Consider the following 20375-nt stretch of genomic DNA (forward strand, 5'->3'; position numbering starts at 1 on the left):
CAGGAGTGCTCTGATGGTGTTTCCTGCTTGGCAGGGGGTTGGACTCGATGGCCCTTGTGGTCTATTCCAACTCTGATTCTATGATTCTATGACCAGTGGTCAGGGATGATGCGAATTGTAGTCCCAAAACATCTGGAGGAAACCTGGAGTAGACCCATTGAAATCAATGGTGTAACTAGCTGAGGTCTGCAGAATGGGTAGCATTTGACCCTAGCCTAGTAGGCCCTTTGAGGCAAATGGGCATGGCTAAATCAGTGCGGCGGAGAAGGGGGCATGCACTCTGCACGTGCTCAGGAGCTGTTTGCCCTTGGCACATGGACGAAAACCCCTTGCCCGCAACGAGCTGGCTCATGACTTGGAGATAAAAGTCGAAGAGCGCACCTGCTTTGAGGAAGGGGTACAAAATATATACCGTATTTTTGGCTCTATAAGACTCACTTTTTCCCTCCTAAAAAGTAAGGGGAAATGTGTGTGCGTCTTATGGAGCGAATGCAGGCTGCGCAGCTATCCCAGAAGCCAGAACAGCAAGAGGGATTGCTGCTTTCGCTGCGCAGCGATCCCTCTTGTTGTTCTGGCTTCTGAGATTCAGAATATTTTTTTTCTTGTTTTCCTCCTCCAAAAACTAGGTGCGTCTCGTGGTCCGGTGCGTCTTATAGAGCAAAAAATACGGTATATTGGGAAGCTGTTCCTCTGGACACCTCTTTAACATAGATGTGGCATTTCAGATACCCAGGTTTCAAAACAGCCCAGATCGTTACGGTTTCTTGGAATTCCTGGTCTTAGGGTGATGGTGGAATTATTGATGGTGCAATTATTGATGGCTTCCCGGCAAACGTTTCTGAAGCCATGCATTAAGTGTGCATTAACCGTCTTTTAAAAACCATCTTCAAAGCTCCAAGTCACAAGACGCCATAGCACACAGGATAGTAAAGGGCCGAGTCCAGAAAAAACCTCCCTTAAAAGTTCCCGGTTATAAATGTTACTGTTATTACTACAGTGGTACCTTGGGTCTCAAACTTAATCCGTTTCGGAAGTCTGTTCCAAAACCAAGGTGCGCTGCTTCCCCATAGAAAATAATGCAAAACGGATTAATCCATTCCAGACTTTTAAAAACAACCCCCAAAACACCAATTGAACATGAATTTTACTCTCTAACCAGACCATTGATCCATAAAACGAAAGCAATAATCAATGTACTGCAGTCACGCAATCGATCCATCAGTAGCTGAACTGGGTTCTGCACAGCCACAAAAACAAACTGAAAAAGAGTCGAAAAAGCAAAACCACAAAATAAATAGCAAAAACAGACAGACTTCAGGGTAACACTCAAAAGGGAGCATGTTCAGCTTCCGAAAAAAGTTTGCAAACCGGAACACTTACTTCCGGGTTTGCAGCGTTTGGGTTCCAAGTTGTTTGAGTACCGAGGCGTTTGAGAACCAAGGTGCCACTGTATTATAAAATCCAGTTTATAACTATGTTATATACCAGGGGCCAGCAAACCTTTTCAGCAGGGGGCCGGTCCACTGTCCCTCAGACCTTGTGGGGGGCCGGACTATATTTTTTTGGGGGGGAAATGAACCAATTCCTATGCCCCACAAATAACCCAGAGATGCATTTTAAATAAAAGCGCACATTCTACTCATGTAAAAACAGGCTGATTCCTGGACCGTCCGCGGGCCGGATTGAGAAGGCGATTGGGCCGGATATACCTTAATTCTGCTAGGGTTTCTATTTGTTTGCCGTTGTTTTCCAAATAAGGGGCACGTTTAAACTTCCTTATGGGGCCTATGGAACTCCTGGCCACCGGCTGACCGGCGAGTTGGGGCCACTGGGGACACCTAGCCCCGTCGGGCTCTGAATTCTCGAGAGCGAAACCTCCAGGCCCCGAGATGTGGGGCAGTTCCCTCTGCCGAATCTCCCTCCGCCGGAGGAGATCAGCGTTTTGTAAGGAGATTAGCACAGGGAGAAGGAATTCAACCTTTGCCTCCGGCTCCTTCCAAAACCCTTTATCCATGCGGGCAAGAGGGATCGCCCGATTAGGGTTGTGGGGGCACGGAAGGGGCACTGCTTGCTTGCTCCGTGGGTGAGAAGGTCTCTCCTTGCTCATTGCTAGGAAGAGGGTTTTTAAAATTAAATCAAATTTCCAATTAAAAAGGGGGAGGCTGTCGTGCTTCTGTGAGATGCAGGTGGTTAACTGGTCCCCACTGGGGCCGGTGGACTGGGAGCCCAGAGGGTAGGCGTTGCCGGCGAGAGGCGGAACCGACTCGTTGTGGTTCACCTTACCCTCCCTGTACAATTCTGCAAGGTCGAAGGAGCTGGCAGGCAGACACACACACACACACACACACACACACACACACAGGCTGCTTGTAGGGTGTTGAGGTCCATGGGACAGATTCGGTCAGTATAAATACCCCCCCTCGGGCTGAAAGTTGCAGAAACGGCAAGCACCGCCGAACATTTGTGTGCCGACTTAATAAGGTAAGCGCAGGGTTGTTGTTGTTTTTGCAGCGATGGGAAAAAGAGAGCGTCGCTCAGTGGGTAGAGCAACTGCTTTGCACGCAGGGTGTCCCGGGTTGGGTTCCTGTGTATTCCTGCCTTGTGGGGGGGCTTGGTCTTCTCTTCTCCTGAGGTGGCCAAAGTATTGGAGTCTCGGCTTCAGGATCTGTCCTTCCAGTGAGCACTCAAGGCTGATTTCCTTCAGAATGGATCGGTTTGATCTTCTTGCAATCCATGGGACTCTCAAGAGTCTCCTCCAGCACCAGAATCCAAAAGCATCCATTCTTCGGCCATCAGCCTTCTTCATGGTCCAGCTCTCACTTCCATACATCACTACTGGGAAAACCAGAGCTTGAACTATACGGACCTTTGTTGGCAAGGTGATGCCTCTGCTTTTTAAGATGCTGTCTAGGTTTGTCATTGCTTTTCTCCCAAGAAGCAGGCGTCTCTTAATTTCGTGGCTGCTGTCACCATCTGCAGTGATCATGGAGCCCAAGAAAGTAAAATCTCTCACTGCCTCCATTTCTTCTCCTTCTATTTGCCAGGAGGTGATGGGCCCAGTGGCCATGATCTTCGTTTTTTTTATGTTGAGCTTCAGACCGTATTTTGCACTCTCCTCTTTCACCCTCATTAAAAGGTTCTTTAATTCCTCCTCACTTTCTGCCATCAAGGTTGTGTCATCTGCATATCTGAGGCTGTTGATATTTCTTCCGGCAATCTTAATTCCGGCTTGGGATTCTAGGAAATGAATAAGCCGGCTGCCGAAACGAAGGCAAAAATCTCCGGAGGCAAAAATCTGAGCCCGCCGTCCATTCCTAGGGACTAGAAACTTGGAACGGAGTCTGGTCAAATGAGATGGCTGGTGCTTGCAGCTGGGGTGTGTGTGCAAAGTTTGCTGGAGATGGTAAGGTCTAAATCCTCTTAACTTTGCCTGGCAGATCTGTTTCCCTGGCGACAGTGGTTTAATTGATATTTTGCCTGGGAGGATAATCACCTGGCAAGCTTACCTGCTGCTTAAGGGGCCCGGATAAATTTATCTCTGCGGAGCTGGGGGGGACGGACGGACGAAATGATTTGTGGCTCCCAGGGGTGCTTGTTGACAAGGCCCCTGCACTCTGCTTCTCCCCATTCTCGAGAGAGGCGCATAATTGGCGCACAATTGCCATGAAGCCATCACCGCCTTCGGCGTTGTAGGCGCACAGGTGTTTTTCGCCGTGATACAACATCACTTTGCAAGGCTTTGCTGTTCGTCGAGAGCGGACGCTTCATTTTTCCCTCCCCGCTTTCTAAAATTAATTTATCTACAGTGGCACCTTGGTTCTCAAACTTAATCCCTTCTGGAAATTCCGTTCCAAAACCAAAGCGTTCCAAAACCAAGGCACGCTGCTTTCCCCATAGAAAGTCACGCAAAACGGAGTCATCTGTTCCGGGCTTTTAAAAACAGCAACTTAACGTGGATTTTGCTATCTAACAAGACCATGGATCCGTAAAATGAAAGCAATAACCAATGTGCTGCGGTCGCACAATCGATCCGTCAGTAGCTGGACTGGGTTCCGCACGGTCACGGGAACAAAACGAAAAAGAGCTGCAGAAACAGAAATGCAAAGAAAAAATAGCAAAAAAAAAATTGACCTCAGGGTAACACTCAGATCAGAAGGCCTGCTAGCCTGCTCCCTAACACAGCACTGCTTTGCTCCTTTCTATATATAAAAAATGAAGATCGTGGCCACTGGTCCCATCACCTCCTGGCAAATAGAAGGGGAAGAAATGGAGGCAGTGAGAGATTTTACCTTCTTGGGCTCCATGATCACTGCAGATGGTGACAGCAGCCACGAAATTAAAAGACGCTTGCTCCTTGGGAGGAAAGCAATGACAAACCTAGACAGCATCTTAAAAAGCAGAGACATCACCTTGCCAACAAAGGTCCATATAGTTCAAGCTCTGGTTTTCCCAGTAGTGATGTATGGAAGTGAGAGCTGGACCATCAAGAGGGCTGATCGCCAAAGAATGGATGCTTTTGAATTCTGGTGCTGGAGGAGACTCTTGAGAGTCCCATGGACTGCAAGATGATCCAACCTCTCCATTCTGAAGGAAATCAGCCCTGAGTGCTCACTGGAAGGACAGATCCTGAAGCTGAGGCTCCAAAACTTTGGCCACCTCAGGAGAAGAGAAGACTCCCTGGAAAAGACCCTGATGCTGGGAAAGATGGAGGGCACAAGGAGAAGGGGACGACGGAGGACGAGATGGTGGGACAGTGTTCTCAAAGCTACGAACATGAGTTTGACCAAACTGCGGGAGGCAGTGGAAGACAGGAGGGCCTGGCGTGCTCTGGTCCAGGGGGTCACGAAGAGGCGGACACCACTAAACAACAACAACAATATATAGGGTGCCTACATTCTGCTTACATACTTACACCTCTTATTATTTCATGTTATAGCACGTTTCTAGAGACCAGATGATGAGTCTTTGCAAATTGTGTTTCTAAAGGAACATTTGTCGTTGCCAAATGCCTTTGCGTTATTCAGTTTGTTATGGATAAAAAAGTCATTTTAAGTTAGAGCTTAATAATCATTTCACTATTAACATACTTCTTAATTGTATTTCACTATTAATATAAAAGGTAAAGGTACCCCTGCCCGTACGAAGTGAAATACAATTAAGAAGTAGTATATTAATAGTTTAATACAATTAAGAAGAAGTATATCACTATTAATATACTTCTTCTTAATTGTATTAAACTATTAATATACTACTTAATTGTATTTCACTTTTAATATACTACTTCTTAATTGTATTTCACTGTTGATATACTTCTTGATTGTATTTCAGTTCAACAATGACTTTGATAAAATGCATCTTTTGTGATGTGCAAATGGCTTTAGATGCCTATGAGGTCCATCAATGACCATATAGAGTAAATTCAACACGAAACAACGACAATTTGTTGTCGGCAAAGGACAGCTGGACATAGAAAGGGCCCCATTACCTTCAGGAGCCGAGGGCCGCATCAAACCTAAATCCGGCCCTGGTTGGGGAATCGCATCGCAGAATCGTAAAGGACCGCAAAGGTTGGCTATAAATTGTAATATTTATTGTCGTCGTCGTTCGTTAACAGCACACTGATTTCTTTTTCAAGGTCTCCTGCATTAACATCGACCCAATGTGCCGCCCGCGATAGAGCATGTTTGGGGACCACAGACCTCTCAGCGCATGATGGGGTTCGGCATCCAACTGGCGCTGTTGCTCTGGAAGAATTTCACCTACCGGCGCAGGCAGACGGTGAGTCGTAGTGCCACGGGCGCTTTGAGTTCCGTTTTAATATTTTGCTGGAAGCCGCCCAGAGTGGCTGGGGAGACCCAGCCAGATGGGTGGGGTATAAATAATAAATTATTATTAGTTTGCTGGGATGGCTGTATTTGGGGGTTCTCCCCTCTCAGAGCACCCTGGGAAACGTAGTTTAAGGCCTCGGGGCCCCATAGCTCTGCGGCGATTATGTTTTACAGTCCCCATAATTTTGGGGGGGAAGCTTGCAATTTCTGTGCACAGCATGGAGGTGACTAGAGAAAATAATATTCGCATCATCATTTCTCCCGAGGCTTCCTGCGAACTTTAGTTTAAGGCCGCAGGGTGCCATAGCTCTGTGACGATTATGTTTTACAGTTCCTGGGATTTTTTGCGGAAAGTTTGCGATTTTATAGACGGCACGGAGGCAACTAGAGAAGAAAGTCGTGTTCACACCATAACTTTGCCCGAGAAAAACTGGGAACTGTAGTTTAAGGCCGCAGGGCGCCATAGCTCTGTGACGATTATGTTTTACATAGTCCCTGGGATTTTCTGCGGGGAGCTTGTAATTTCTGTGCACTGTGTGGAGGTGACTAGAGGGGGTGTGAATCATGTTTGCTTCCCCAAGGCATCTTGGGAACTGTAGTTTAAGGGTGCAGGGAGTCACAGCTGTTCTCAGGTTTCTCTTGGGGTGAGCGGGCAGAAAGCTCTGTTCTTTCCATGTGTCTGACTAGAGAAAAATGTGTAGGTCGCATTTGCAACATGAAGCCCATGGAAGTTGCAGTTTAAGGGTGCAGGGAATTGTAGCAGATTCCTATTTAAATTACCCAAACGGTTGACCCTGCTATAGCCTGCTTCTTTGATTAAAAACTTGGCTAATTATTTCCCCCCTATTACTTATAATTCCTTTCCAACGTTTTTTAACATACGCAATCCAAACACAATTTTGTCTTTTATTTTTGTCGACTTTCCACCCGTTTTCCCATGACTTTCTCATTTCTCTCCTTCTACTGCAGCTTATCTATCTATCCAATCATAACCGCAATGTTATAATCTCAGCGCCTCTGTTGCTCATAGCTCAAATCCTGTTTGCCAGTGCACCATACCGTGATATTTCCCTAAATAGTGCAGAAAGGGCATCCGTCCTTCCGTAAAACGCTCACCGCTGGATTCTCTTAATTTCGCTGTCAAATTTTGCTGTTAGCGCTCCTGCCCTTGTGCTTGCTGTTGAAAAGGCCATGGCACGAAAGGAAATAGGATTGCGGGGGGATGAGGAAAAATATGGATGCAATTTTTTATTTTGGTTTTTTTGCAAAAATAAGGTCCTGATTCCTGCCCTTTTCGTCTCCCCAGTTGCAACTGGTCATCGAGGTCCTCTGGCCCCTGTTTTTGTTTTTCATCCTCATCTCCGTGAGACAGTCCCATCCGCCGTTCGAACAGCATGAATGTAAGTGTGAAAGGAACGCCCCCTGCTGGACGAAACACTTCTAGCCCTTTGCAGCCGGAGGTCTTTCCTTATGGAAAACCTTGGTGAAAGTAGAAGGGACCCTTTTTGCATTCCGAACGAGCCGGGGATGGCAAGGGGCGTGGTTCCGTGATAAGACACAGAAAACAGAAATCGGACACCTCTTCTAGACTGTTGCTTCGTTTTTTTAAGAAAAATTAAAACCTGTTAATTAACAGTTGCAGGCAAAAAATAGTATACTGAAGTATGGTGTTAGCTTCTCATTGGTTCATCTAAGATGCCCTTAGCCTAGAACGCAGGGTGTCCCCCCAAAAAATTATCCCCAGTTAGGACATTTTGCTCTACTGGTTTTTAAAGTGAAAGAAATATTATATGCAATACTATGCATATAATTTGCATAGTATGTGCAGTCGCCAAATGCAATGCAGCGGTCCCTTGGTTCTCCAACTTAATCCGTTGCGGAGGTCCGTTCCAAAACCAAAGAGTTCCAAAACCAAGGGGCGCTTTCCCATAGAAAGTCATGCAAAACGGATTAATCCATGCCAGACTTTTAAGAACAACCCCTAAAACTGCAATTGAACGTGAATTTTACTGGCGAGACCGTTGATCCATAAAACGAAAGCAATCAAAAATGCACTGTGGTGTAAGATAAATAAGATCGTATTGGAGATGATAAAAAATTAAAATTATGATTTTCTTACTTGCACTGCTATAAAATAACCAAGACAGCCTGTAAGTCCGCTGTTCAAAGGAAGTGTAGGACTGTCGGGAAGGGAGATCCAGGGCCATCTAAAACCGACATGCAGCAACCGTGTTTTGTGTTGTGTAGGCTCCTATGATGTAAATAATGGTTTATTTGGCAATTAGCTCAAACCAGGCATCCTCAACCTTCGGCCCTCCAGATGTTTTGGACTACAATTCCCATCATCCCTGACCACTGGTCCTGTTAGCTAGGGATCATGGGAGTTGTAGGCGAAAACATCTGGAGCAGGAATCCCCAAACTCAGCCCTCCAGATGTTTGGGACTACAACTCCCATCATCCCTAGCTAACAGGACCAGCGGTCAGGGACGATGGGAGTTGTAGTCCCCAAACAGCTGGAGGGCTGGACTTTGCTTGTGCCTACAATAAAGATATTATATATATATTCTGAGAAGGAGAGGAGCCCACAGAGAGGCTATGACGGAAGCATAGAATCGTTGCGAAGGGACACCCAGAGGCATCTAGTCCACCCCCTGCAATGTAGGGAAAGATGGGAGCCTTGTCTCTGAGGCTCGGGTTCCAGATAAATTGAATATTCAGCCACTTATTATTGAGGGGAAGTGCGTGGAACAGGTCTCGGTGTTTCGATTTCTGGGAATGGAGTTGAGAGATGACCTAACCTGGGGAGAAAACAGCAAAGACCCGATGAAGAGAGCACAGCAGAAGTTATATTTTCTGAGAATCCTCCGGAAAAATAGGCTCTCAAAGGACCTGCTGATGGCATTTTACCATTGTACTGTGGAGAGCGTATTAACGTATGGTCTGTGTGTGTGGTTTGGGAGCTGCACGGCCAGGGAAAAAACAATGCTGTCCAGGGTTGTAAAGACTGCGGAGAGAATAATTGGGCGCACTCTTTCCACCCTGGATCAAAGCTACGCTTCCAGGTGCCGTAAGAAAGCGGCAGAGATAGCGCAGGATAGTGCGCACCCCGGAAATGATTTCTTTCAGCTTCTGCCTTCTGGAAGAAGGTACAGGGTTATAAAGACTAGGACTAGCCGCCTGAGAAACAGTTTCTGCGCAAAAGCAATTCTGGTTCTAAACGCAGCATAAAGGGTCTCTATAGTATAGTGTATTTTAAAATGGGGTTTCAGAGTTTTGAGGGGTTTTTGAATGTTTTATGTAGTTTTTCAATTTCATTGTTCTGCATGGGACAATGGCAATAAAGATATCGTATATTGTATCGTAGGGATGCGGGTGGCGCTGTGGGTTAAGCCACAGAGCCTAGGACTTGCCGATCAGAAGGTCGGCGGTTCGAATCCCCGCAATGACGGGGTGAGCTCCCGTTGCTCGGTCCCTGCTCCTGCCAACCTAGCAGTTCGAAAGCACGTCAAAGTGCAAGTAGATAAATAGGTACTGCTCTGGCGGGAAGGTAAACGGCGTTTCCGTGCGCTGCTCTGGTTCGCCAGAAGCGGCTTAGTCCTGCTGGCCACATGACCCGGAAGCTGTACACTGGCTCCCTCGGCCAGTAAAGCGAGATGAGCGCCACAACCCCAGAGTCGGCCACGACTGGACCTAACGGTCAGGGGTCCCTTTACCTTTACCATCTGACAGGAGCCGGGAGTCCAGCAACTCTTCCCTGACGGCAGATCCGCTCCTCCTGCCCCACTCACTGTTTTATGTAGTTTTGTAGTAGTTTTATGTAGTTTTTCAATTTCATTGTTCTGCAGGGGACAGTGACAATAAAGATATCTATCTATCTATCGTCTATCTGCTCAGTTTTTGGGTCTTTCCACGCAGGTCATTTTCCCAACAAGGCTCTGCCGTCTGCTGGGACTTTGCCTTGGCTTCAGGGCATCGTCTGCAACATCAACAACCCCTGTTTCCGGAACCTGACGGCCGGCGAGACCCCCGGCTTGGTGGATAACTTCAACCGATCTATGTGAGTTTGTGACGGGGTGGATTTAAAAATCGATTACTTTTTAAATGAAAAATGGGGGGGGGGGAATCGGATTTTTAAATATTTAAATCGGATTTTTAAATATTTAAATCGGATTTTTAAATATTTAAATAGGATTTTTTTCCCATTTAATTAGGATTTCCCCCCCCGTTTCAATCGGATTTTTAAAATAAAATGCTTTAGGAGAAAAAATCTTCCGAAAGGTTTTCTATTTAAGTTACATTTATAGTCCCAAAACAATTCATAAGGAAATAAAGGTTTGTTTTAAGTTTTTAATGTGTTCCAAAACTCAGTCTAAGTTGTTTTTTCCATTGTTTAACCACATCAGTTAACAAACATGGATACATATACCGCAATGCTATTGTTTTAGTTAAATCAATTGTTTAAATTGTTACGAAGGAAACGATTGTTTTTCTCCTTCCGACAAAGCGCAGCGGAAAAGTTGTCCTGATATAAACAGCCAACTTATTAAGCCTCACGATAATTCCACAATTACCTGTCCGTGCTTTTCGAATAGGGTAATCAAATCAGTAATTTTGGACATAACTGTAAAAACGACTTTGGAAATTTATTATTCCGAAAAGGAATCTTTCGTCTGGTTGTAAATATTAAGGCGAGAATGAGTCTTTCTGTAAAAAAGAAAGATTTAAATCAAGTCTTACATACTAGTGATTTCAATCAAATATACCCTGGTTTATGGTGCCTGTAATAGTTGTAAGGTTGGAGAAAGGGACCTCCAAAGGTTCTCTAGTCTAACCCCCTGCAATTTTCAGCATATGTTTTTAATCTCTGTTTTACACGCATTATCATGTAACAGATTGAAGTTGAATCCTGACAAGGCAGAAGGACTGTTTTTGGGGGACAGGGGGCGGGCAGGTGTGGGGGACTCCCTGGTCCTGAATGGGATCACTGTGCCCCCAAAGGACCAGGTGCGCAGCCTGGGAGTCATTCTGGACTCAGCTGTCCATGGAGGCGCAGGTCAATTCTGTGTCCAGGGCAGCTCCATCTGGTACGCAGGATGAGACCCTCCCTGCCTGCAGACTGTCTGGCCAGAGTGGTGCATGCTCTGGTTATCTCCCGCTTGGACTACTGCCATGCGCTCTACGTGGGGCTGCCTTTGAAGGTGACCCGGAAACTACAACTAATCCAGAATGCGGCAGCCAGACTGGGGACTGGGAGCGGCCGCTGAGACCACATAACACCGGTCCTGAAAGACCTACATTGGCTCCCAGTACGTTTCTGAGCACAATTCAAAGTGTTGGTGCTGACCTTTAAAGCCCTAAACGGCCCAGTATACCTGAAGGAGCGTCTCCACCCCCATCGTCCAGCCCGGACACCGGGGTTCATTTCCCGAAGGCCTTCTGGCGGCTCCCTCCCTGTGAGAAGCCAAGTTACGGGGATCCAGGCAGAGGGCCTTCTCGGTGGTGGCGACCGCCCTATGGAACGCCCCCCATCAGATGTCAAGGAAATAAACAACTATCTGACTTTTAGAAGACATCTGAAGGCAGTCCTGTTTAGGGAAGCTTTTAATGTTTAACAGCTTATTGTGTTTTAGTGTTTTGTTGGAACCCGTCCAGAGTGGCTGGGGAAACCTAGCCAGATGGGCGGGGTATAAATAATAAATTATTATTATATTATTATATCAAACGAAAGGAAGGAAACCTTCACCGGAATAAAAATAAAGCCTCCTTCCTTCTTCTCCCTCGCCTCCCCAAACAGTATTTCTCGCCTCTTTGCCGATGTCCAGAAAGTCGTCCATCGAATGAACAACCCAGAAGCGCAAAGCGGTTTTTCCCGGCTCCTGTCCGCCTTGCGTCAGATAAGCGGAAATGTTAGCTCGCAAACGGGTAAGGGCTTGTGAGAGCTTGCGATGATTTTGGATGGATAAATAGCGAAGTTTTCGCTCTATAAGACGCACCAGACCACGAGACGCTCCTAGTTTTTGGAGGAGGAAAACAAGAAAAAAAATATTCTGAATCTCAGAAGCCAGAACAGCAAGAGGGATCGCTGCGCAGCGAAAGCAGCAATCCCTCTTGCTGTTCTGGCTTCTGGGATAGCTGCGCAGCCTGCATTCGCTCCATAAGACACACACACATTTCCCCTTACTTTTTAGGAGGGAAAAAGTGAGTCTTATAGAGCAAAAAATATGGTAGATAGTGTGATGGCCTGGGACTCGGAACCAGAGGAGTCTCAGTCTGCACTGGATCCTTTGCCTCAGGCATAATCTGAACCATCCTGAAGAGTCCCAGTCTGCACAGGTTCCCCTGCAGCAAGCACCAGCTGGGCCGAGTCAGGGGCCTGATCCTGCCCTGGCTCCAGATTCGGGGATGACCTCGTTGCCGTCAGCTGGGCCATCGCTTACAGCTGCTCCACTACCGGTTGGGTCAGGGGAAACTGAGGCAGCCCCTGGGTCTAGTAACCCACCGACGTCTCCCAAGCTGCAGAGACTCAGGTCTGAGAGGAGAGACCTGAGTACTCGCAGGAGGAGTGCTCGCCTCCGGGCGAAACAGGGAGGTGAGTCGCCGGGGGATCAGGACCGGCCGTTACCCCGACAAAGTTAAAAAGACCCCGCCCCAGGTTGCGGGAGCCACATTGCTGTATGCTAGATCCTACCTGAGATCCTGTACCTGTCCTTGCCTGGTTTCCTGCCTTGGCCCTGTCGGATTCTGGACCGGACCTGGACCGCGTTTCATGGGTTACCCCCGGACCCAGCACAGATAGATAGATGGATGGATCATCTATCGATCAGTTTTTAAAAGCAAGGCAGTCGTTGTCCCCCAACCAGGTTGCAATATGGGGAAACGGCGACAGCATATGAGGTGAGAGGGATGGGCAGGGCAGAGGAAAAAGGCAAGCTCGGCCACCGATTCTTAAGGAGTGATTTGGGAGCGCTTTCCAGGATACGAAAAAAGGCTCCATTTTAAAAAGCAAGATTTGTCCCTGCCTACACGACACGCAAGGTGAAAGGGACCAGGAGGGCAGAGGAAAAACACAAGTTCTTCAATAGTACGACCAGGTCCGGGTTCAAGATTTCCCCCTTGCAGCTATTTACACGTGTCTTCCTGGTTTCAGCTGCTTCCTATTTCGGTTTTGTCAGCGTTCAGGCACCCTGTTTCTCTGGAAGTAATCCGAACTCGCTCCCCTTTACCAGATTTGCAGGTGAGGGCCTACCTGAAAGAAAACGAGACCTTTTCCCATTTCCTCCGGACCGACGCCTCACTGCCACCCGCCGCCGTGGAGGAACTGCTCGGGTCCAGACTTGACCCACGGGTGGTAAGTAAAAGAAAAAAGAAAAATGAGCCCGCCTCCTTTTTGAGGACTAGCGCCTTGATGCGTTTAACCTGGGCTTGAAAGTGGGGAGAGTCTCAGATTCCAGCTATAGGGGAACGGCTGTGGAAAGGTCTCAGAAATGGGCCAATGAAATCGAGGAACTGGTATGGCTTATAACAAATAATTTGTGTTTCTGTTTTTAAAATTACTGGGGTGCGGATTTTGGAAACGATAGGCCTGAAAGTCATGTATTTATGCAAAAGCGTGAGTTGTGTGCATGCCTTGAAGCTTGAACAAATAACATTATTATTCTTATTATTATTAATTTAAAAGAAGAGAAGCCTCCTTCATGAGGACTATAAACTTGAGGCCGACAAAACATTGGGATGCTGATTTTGGAACCGTTGCAGGGGTTATTGGGTAGTTGTTTTTATTTTTATTTAATTATGTATTCTGTGGTTTTATATTTTGATTTTCTTCTGTGAACCGCGCTGAGACCTCCGGGTATAGAGCAATATGTAAATTCATTTTTTTTAAAAAAAAGAAAGTCGTTTATTTACGTAAGGTGCAATTTATACACATGCCTTGAAGATTAAACAAGCACCAATATTGCCATTTCTTTTTTTTTTTTAAAAGAGAATAGCAGCCTCATTTAAGAGGACTAGAATCTTGAGGCCGGCAAAACATTGGGATGCAGATTTTGGAAATGGTTTGGTGTGATTTGTGTGTATACCTTGAGCTCAAACAAACACTATTATTATTATTATTATTATTATTATTATTATTATTATTTATTAATTAATAAAGTTTTTTATTTATACACCAAGGAAAAACACAAACAAAAACCCAAATACCAAATTACACACAAATTACAAAAATAACCATAGACACATAATTTTCTTAGCAAACAATAAAACATCTATTGGCCTTAACACTAAAGACCCAACCTCCTGTCTATTCCATATTTCAAATTCATATTATTTATTGCCAAGACACTTTTTTTTCATAATTAAACTTATTCTCAATAAATCTAATTTCTTATATCTACCTTGCAACTATTACTGTAGTTCCTCAAATGCTGCAACAGAATTTAAACTACTCTATTTATTTTTCAGATATTCTTTGAAAACCTCCCATTTAGAAATTCCTGTTTTGATTTATTCTTTATTTTTTCCCGATAAACCATCTAATTCGGCAGATTCTGTCAGCTTTTTATTATTATTTTAAGAAAAGGAAAGCAGCCTCCTTCTGGAGGACTGGAAACTTGAGGCTGAAAAAACAGCCGCAGGAAGGATGAGGCGGGAACGTGGGCGGCAGCTTTCGGCCACAAAAGTGGCAGAAATTTTCCCTTGTCTGTTTTTTAAAAAATAATATTTTTTATTAATTTTTAGCATACAAAATTTTTTAAGACATACCACACAAATTATTATACATATGTCCTTGTTTGGACTTTCTTCACCATCTCTGATAGTCTTCCGTCTTGATTATTTCTCCTGCAATTCTTAACTTCATATTGCCTTTACCTTTTCTAACAAATCATTTCTCCCTTTCTGTTTTTACAACATTTCTTAAATTCCTCCTCGCAGAACTTCTTGTAGTCCTACAAACGTCATCTGACCATCACAAATACTCAGTAATTTAGTCCAGTCTTCGGTAAACCTCTGGCCTCGCCGGTATCGGATCCTTCCTGTTAGCTTGTCCAATTCTGCGTAGTCCATCAATTTCATCTTCCATTCTTCTAATGTTGGTAATTCTTCTTGCTTCCATTTTTGGGCCAAGAAGTCGGCCGTTCTCATGGCGCCTTTCCTTTTCCAGTTCTCCCTCGCCGGGACGCCTTTGAAACAGATAGTTTGCAACGCTTCCATCCTCTCCAAATTTTTGGTTTCCGAAGACGCGGAGGTGGCCGAGGGGCTTCGGGAAAACCTTTGCGCTTTGCCGGACGGCACCCTCCGAGCCCTGGAACGCCGCTTTCTCTCCCAAGTGGACTGGGCCAAAATTTTCGCGGTAGGTGTGGAGTGGTATACAATTGTATAGTGGTATACAAATGAAAAATAATAATACAGTGGTCCCTTGGTTCTCAAACTTAATCTGTTCTGGAAATTCCATTCCGAAACCAAAGCGTTCCAAAACTAACACGTTCTTTCTCGTAGAACGTAATGCAAAACGGGTTAATCCGTTCCAGGCTTTTAAAAACAACCCCTAAAACAGCAATTTAACATGAATTTTGCTACCTAACGAGACCATTGATCAATGAAATGAAAGCAATCATCCATGTACTGTACTATAAAATAAGACAGTATTGGAGATGATAAAAATTAAAATTATTATTATTATTTTGTTACTTGCACTGATGATAGTTCATGGTTTGGATGGGGGGCTTTTATCCATTTCCGCAGTCACACAACCAGTCAATCAGTAGCTGAACCGGGTTCCGCACAGTCACAAAAACAAATGAACTGAAAAAGCCACAAAAACGCAAAATAAATGGCAAAAACAAAAGCGCCAAACTTAATCCATTCCGGAAGTCCGTTTGTCTCCTGAAAGGTTCAGAAACCAAAGCATGGCTTCTGATTGGCGCAGGCGCCCCAGAAATAATAGCCAACAGCTGCGTTGGACATTCGGCTTCCGAAAAACGTTCGAAAACCGGAACACATAATTCTGGGATTTTGGCATTTGGGAACCAAGGCATTTGAGAACCAAGGTAGCACTGTAATGATTTTGGTTACCGTTAGGAGGAATCTGTGTGTCGGGGCAGGGAGGGGAGCGAGAGAGATTTGACGAAGATCACTTTAAAATGTGGATCTACCACGCCTGCCCTTTCGGAAATCTCCGAAACGACGGGAGATGATTGCGAGCGAAGGACGCCTGCCCCCAAACAAGGAATAAACCCGTTTTCTTCCCAACAGGAGCGCATGAGTGCTGCGTCGGCCGAGGTTGCAAACACGGTGGATTCCCTCCGTACCCTTCTTCAAGGGACCTCATCTTTAGCCGAGGAGGTAATTCGTGGCATGGAGATGAGCTTGTCCCTTTATATATACAGTGGTACCTCTGGTTAAGAACTTAATTCGTTCCGGAGGTCCGTTCTTAACCTGTAACTGTTCTTAACCTGAAGCACCACTTTAGCTAATGGCGCCTCCGGCTGTTGACGCATGATTTCTGTTCTCATCCTGAAGCAAAGTTCTTAACCTGAAGCACTATTTCTGGGTTAGCAGAGTCTGTAACCTGAAGCTGTAGCCTTATTAGACTTTAGCGATGGTAGGGTGAGCGTTGCTCCCAGAACAGGGAGGAAGGAGTCAAATGACACCGAGGTTGATTCAGAGAAAGAGTTTATTCTGCTCTCCGGATAGCAGAAGGCACTTGTGTGGTCAGTCCACAGCAAGTCCAAAGAAATGAGAAATTTCATGCAGTATATATATCCTCCAGGCACCCTCTCCCCCCTTCCCCAGGAATCCAGCCACGTCAGCTCATACACGCAAGTTGACATCCATGACCATAAACAGATATTCCTGTTCCGGTACTCTTGACCATAAAAGGTTGTTCCTGTTCTTATACTCTTATCTTGGGGGTCACCAACTCTGAGAACACTCCTGGCACCATTCCGGGTCTCTTGTCAGACCTGACAAGGTCTGTGCGTCTTTTGTGGTCAGGATGTAAGATAAGACCCCGACGTGCCATCCCTGCTCCACGGAACTGGCAAGGCCATCCATTGCCGTCACGGACTGATAAAGGAGAGGGCTTTGAGCACTTGTTTATACAGCTGTCTTTCTGTTTATACATTGACTCAAAAGCTCAAGTGAATGCATTTTAGAAATGTTCCCTTGGAGGAGGAAAAATGTGGATTTTGGGTCCCGTTTCAGACTGACTGCACAGAAACCCATTCCTTCCCCCTTCAAAGCGTCTGTAGCCCGAGGTACCACTGTATATATATAATTTTTATTTATTTTTCCATTATACATTCACATTGTTATTACCCACTTCACCGCCCCGCGACCCAGATCTCCGCCGCGACCAGCTTTGTGGAGTTCCGCGAGGCTCTCCGCGTTCTCTCTGGCCAGGACCCGGTGTCTTCCGCCCGACAAACCTTCGAAGTCTTCTCCCGCCTAGTCTGCGGCCACCCCGAAGGGGGAGGCCTCAAGGTGCCCTCCTTGAACTGGTACGAGGACCACGATGTCAAGTCCTTCCTCGGACGCAACGAATCGGAGCAAAAGACCACTTTGGACAACGGCACGAGTGAGTGACACACACTTGTCTTTTTATTTGATTTTTTTTTTGGGAAAAGTTTCTTTTGTTAAAATAATTCAGCATTAATACACACATATAGCGAATATACAAGCATACAAACATACATTTTGTACAATCCTTAAAAATGTTCAAACATACCTACACTCAATCCCACAGATAATTCCTTTTCCCATCGCCATCCACCACCCCTCACCCCACCTTTGTGTTAGACTTCCAATCTACTCAATTGCCATTTCTTTCCACTTCTATTACTTTCTTTCACACACCTTTAACCTAATTCCATGCTTCTTTTTCTATTACACATTGTTATCCATCTTATTTAGTATTCCAGTATTTAAAACGGAACTTGTTTATTCTAATAGGAGTTCTGATTTTTCAATATGGTTTTGCAAGTATCCTTTAAACACTTTCCAGTCCCTGTCTATCTTCTCTTTTGAGATCCTTCCAATTTCTCCCATTGTTTTGGATATATTGTAATACTCCAATAATTTGGCAAGCCACTCTGTTTTTGTCAGTATAATACCGCTTTTCCAATTTTTCGCAATCAGTAGCCTTGCGGCTACTGTTACGTAAAAATATAATGTCTTGTCTTCTTCCTTTAGACTTCCTGGTACTATTCCCAATAGAAAACCTTCTGGTGTTTTCCTAAATGAATATCTCAACATTTTTTTCATTTCGTTATATATTGTTTCCCAAAATTGTTTGATGTTTAAACAGTTCCACCATATATGTATCATAGTACCTTTTCCAGTGTTTTATTTGATTTTTAATGCATGGCAAGAATTGTGGTGGGGAGGCGGATTTTTGCAGAATTGCCAAGTTGAAAGGGAACCCCAAAGTCATCTAGTCTGACCCCCACGATGAAGAAGTCTCGGCTGAAGCGAATGCAAAGAGAATGAAGGTTCCTTTTATCCTATGTGGTGGTCTTGTAGTAAGGTCAAAGCTCACTGGGAGATGATAGATAATGAATTGGAAAGGATGTTCAAAATAACCTTTGTAAACAAAAACCCAGAAGTTTTTCTTTTGGGAATTATGTAGGGACAGAACTACCTAAATTGTATAGAAATTGATACAGTGGTACCTTGGGTTAAGCACTTACAGTGGTGCCTCGCAAGACGAAAAGAATCCGTTCTGCGAGTCTCTTCGTCTAGCGGTTTTTTCGTCTTGCGAAGCAAGCCCATTAGCGGATTAGCGCTATTAGCGGCTTTTAGCGGCTTATTGGCTTATCGGATAAGCGGCTTAGCGGCTTAGAAAAAGGGGGGGGGGAGGAAAAAAACCCCGCAGGAACTCACAAGACATTTTCGTCTTGCAAAGCAAGCCCATAGGAAATTCGTCTTGCGAAGCAGCTCAAAAAACGGAAAACCCTTTCGTCTAGCGAGTTTTCCGTCTTGCGAGGCATTCGTCTTGCGGGGCACCACTGTAATTGGTTCTGGAGGGCTGTTCTTAACCTGAAACTGTTCTTAACCTGAAGCACCACTTTAGCTAATGGGGCCTCCCGCTGCCGCCGCGCCGCCAGAGCACGATTTCTGTTCTCATCCTGAAGCAAAGTTCTTAAACTGAAGCACTATTTCTGGGTTAGCTTAACTTTAACTAATGGGGCCTCCCGCTGCCGCCGCGCCGCCGGAGCACAATTTCTGTTCTCATCCTGAAGCAAAGTTCTTAACCCGAGGTACTATTTCTGGGTTAGCGGAGTCTGTAACCTGAAGCGTATGTAACCCGAGGTACCACTGTATATGTATGCTACTACAGCAGCAAGAATGCTACTCGCCTGAAAGTGGAAAGAAGCTTATGGCAAATTCAATATATTTTTCAAAACGCTTCTTTTAAAAAAGCGATTACAGATTAGTTTTTTCTGCAGGCCCCTACTGCAAAGATTTGATCCGGACGTTGGAGAGCAACCCGTTCTCTCGCATCTTGTGGAGGGGGATCAAACCCCTTTTCGTCGGGAAGATCTTGTACGCCCCTCCAACGCCAGCCACCCATAAGGTCATGGCCGAGGTAGGATTATACCCAGCTCTTATCTCTCTTTCAAATCGGAACCAGTGAAGGCGGTGAAGGTCCTGTGTGAGTGTCTGGAGGCGGTTGGAGGATGGATGGGGGCTAACAGATTGAGGTTGAATCCTGACAAGACAGAAGGACTGTTTTGGGGGGACAGGAGGTGGGTAGGTGTGGGGGATTCCCTGGTCCTGAATGGGGCAACTGTGCCCCCGAAGGACCAGGTGCGCAGCCTGGGGGTCATTTTGGACTCACAGCTGTCCATGGAGGCGCAGGTCAGTTCTGTGTGCAGGGCAGCTCCATCTGGGACGCAGGATGAGACCCTCCCTGCCCGCAGACTGTCTGGCCAGAGTGGTGCATGCTCTGGTTATCTCCCGCTTGGACTACGGCCATGTGCTCTCCGTGGGGCTGCCTTTGAAGGTGACCCGGAAACCACAACTAATCCAGAATGCAGCAGCCAGACTGGGGACTGGGAGCGGCCGCCGAGATAATATAACACCGGTCTTGAAAGACCTACATTGGCTCCCAGGACGTTTCCGAGCACAATTCAAAGGGTTGGTGCTGACCTTGAAAGACCTAAATGGCCCAGTAGACCTGAAGGAGCGTCTCCATCTCCATTGTCCATCCCGGACACTGAGATCCATCTCCCAAGGGCCTTCTGGCGGTCCCCTCCCTGTGAGAAGAGAGGTTACAAGGAACCAGGCGGAGGGCCTTCTCGGTAGTGGCGCCCGCCCTGTGGAACGCCCTCCCGTCAGATGTCAAGGAAATAAACAACTATCTGACTTTTAGTAGACATCTGAAGGCAGCCCTCTTTAGGGAAGTTTTTAATGACTGATGTTTTAATGTATTTTTAATCTTTTGTTGGAAGCTGCCCAGAGTGGCTGGGGAAACCCAGCCAGATAGGTGGGGTATAAATTATTATTATTATTATTATTATTATTATTATTATTATTATTATTAGGAT

General features: G+C 45.7%; 1 protein-coding gene across 1 annotated transcript in view; it reads left to right on the forward strand.

Moving 5' to 3' along the window:
* Positions 1-5302: 5302 nt before the first annotated feature.
* ABCA7 (ATP binding cassette subfamily A member 7) overlaps positions 5303-20375 on the forward strand; it is a 70786-nt gene continuing 55713 nt past the window's right edge. The window contains exons 1-9 of the mRNA XM_053372866.1: positions 5303-5778; positions 7135-7228; positions 9745-9886; positions 11624-11751; positions 13056-13177; positions 14990-15178; positions 16081-16170; positions 17170-17404; positions 19275-19414. Coding sequence (XP_053228841.1) covers positions 5710-5778; positions 7135-7228; positions 9745-9886; positions 11624-11751; positions 13056-13177; positions 14990-15178; positions 16081-16170; positions 17170-17404; positions 19275-19414 — 1209 coding nt within the window. The 5' untranslated portion in view covers positions 5303-5709. The remainder of the gene's footprint in view (positions 5779-7134; positions 7229-9744; positions 9887-11623; positions 11752-13055; positions 13178-14989; positions 15179-16080; positions 16171-17169; positions 17405-19274; positions 19415-20375) is intronic.

The sequence above is a fragment of the Podarcis raffonei genome, chromosome 18 (genome assembly GCF_027172205.1).
Source record: "Podarcis raffonei isolate rPodRaf1 chromosome 18, rPodRaf1.pri, whole genome shotgun sequence".
NCBI classification, from domain to species: domain Eukaryota; kingdom Metazoa; phylum Chordata; class Lepidosauria; order Squamata; family Lacertidae; genus Podarcis; species Podarcis raffonei.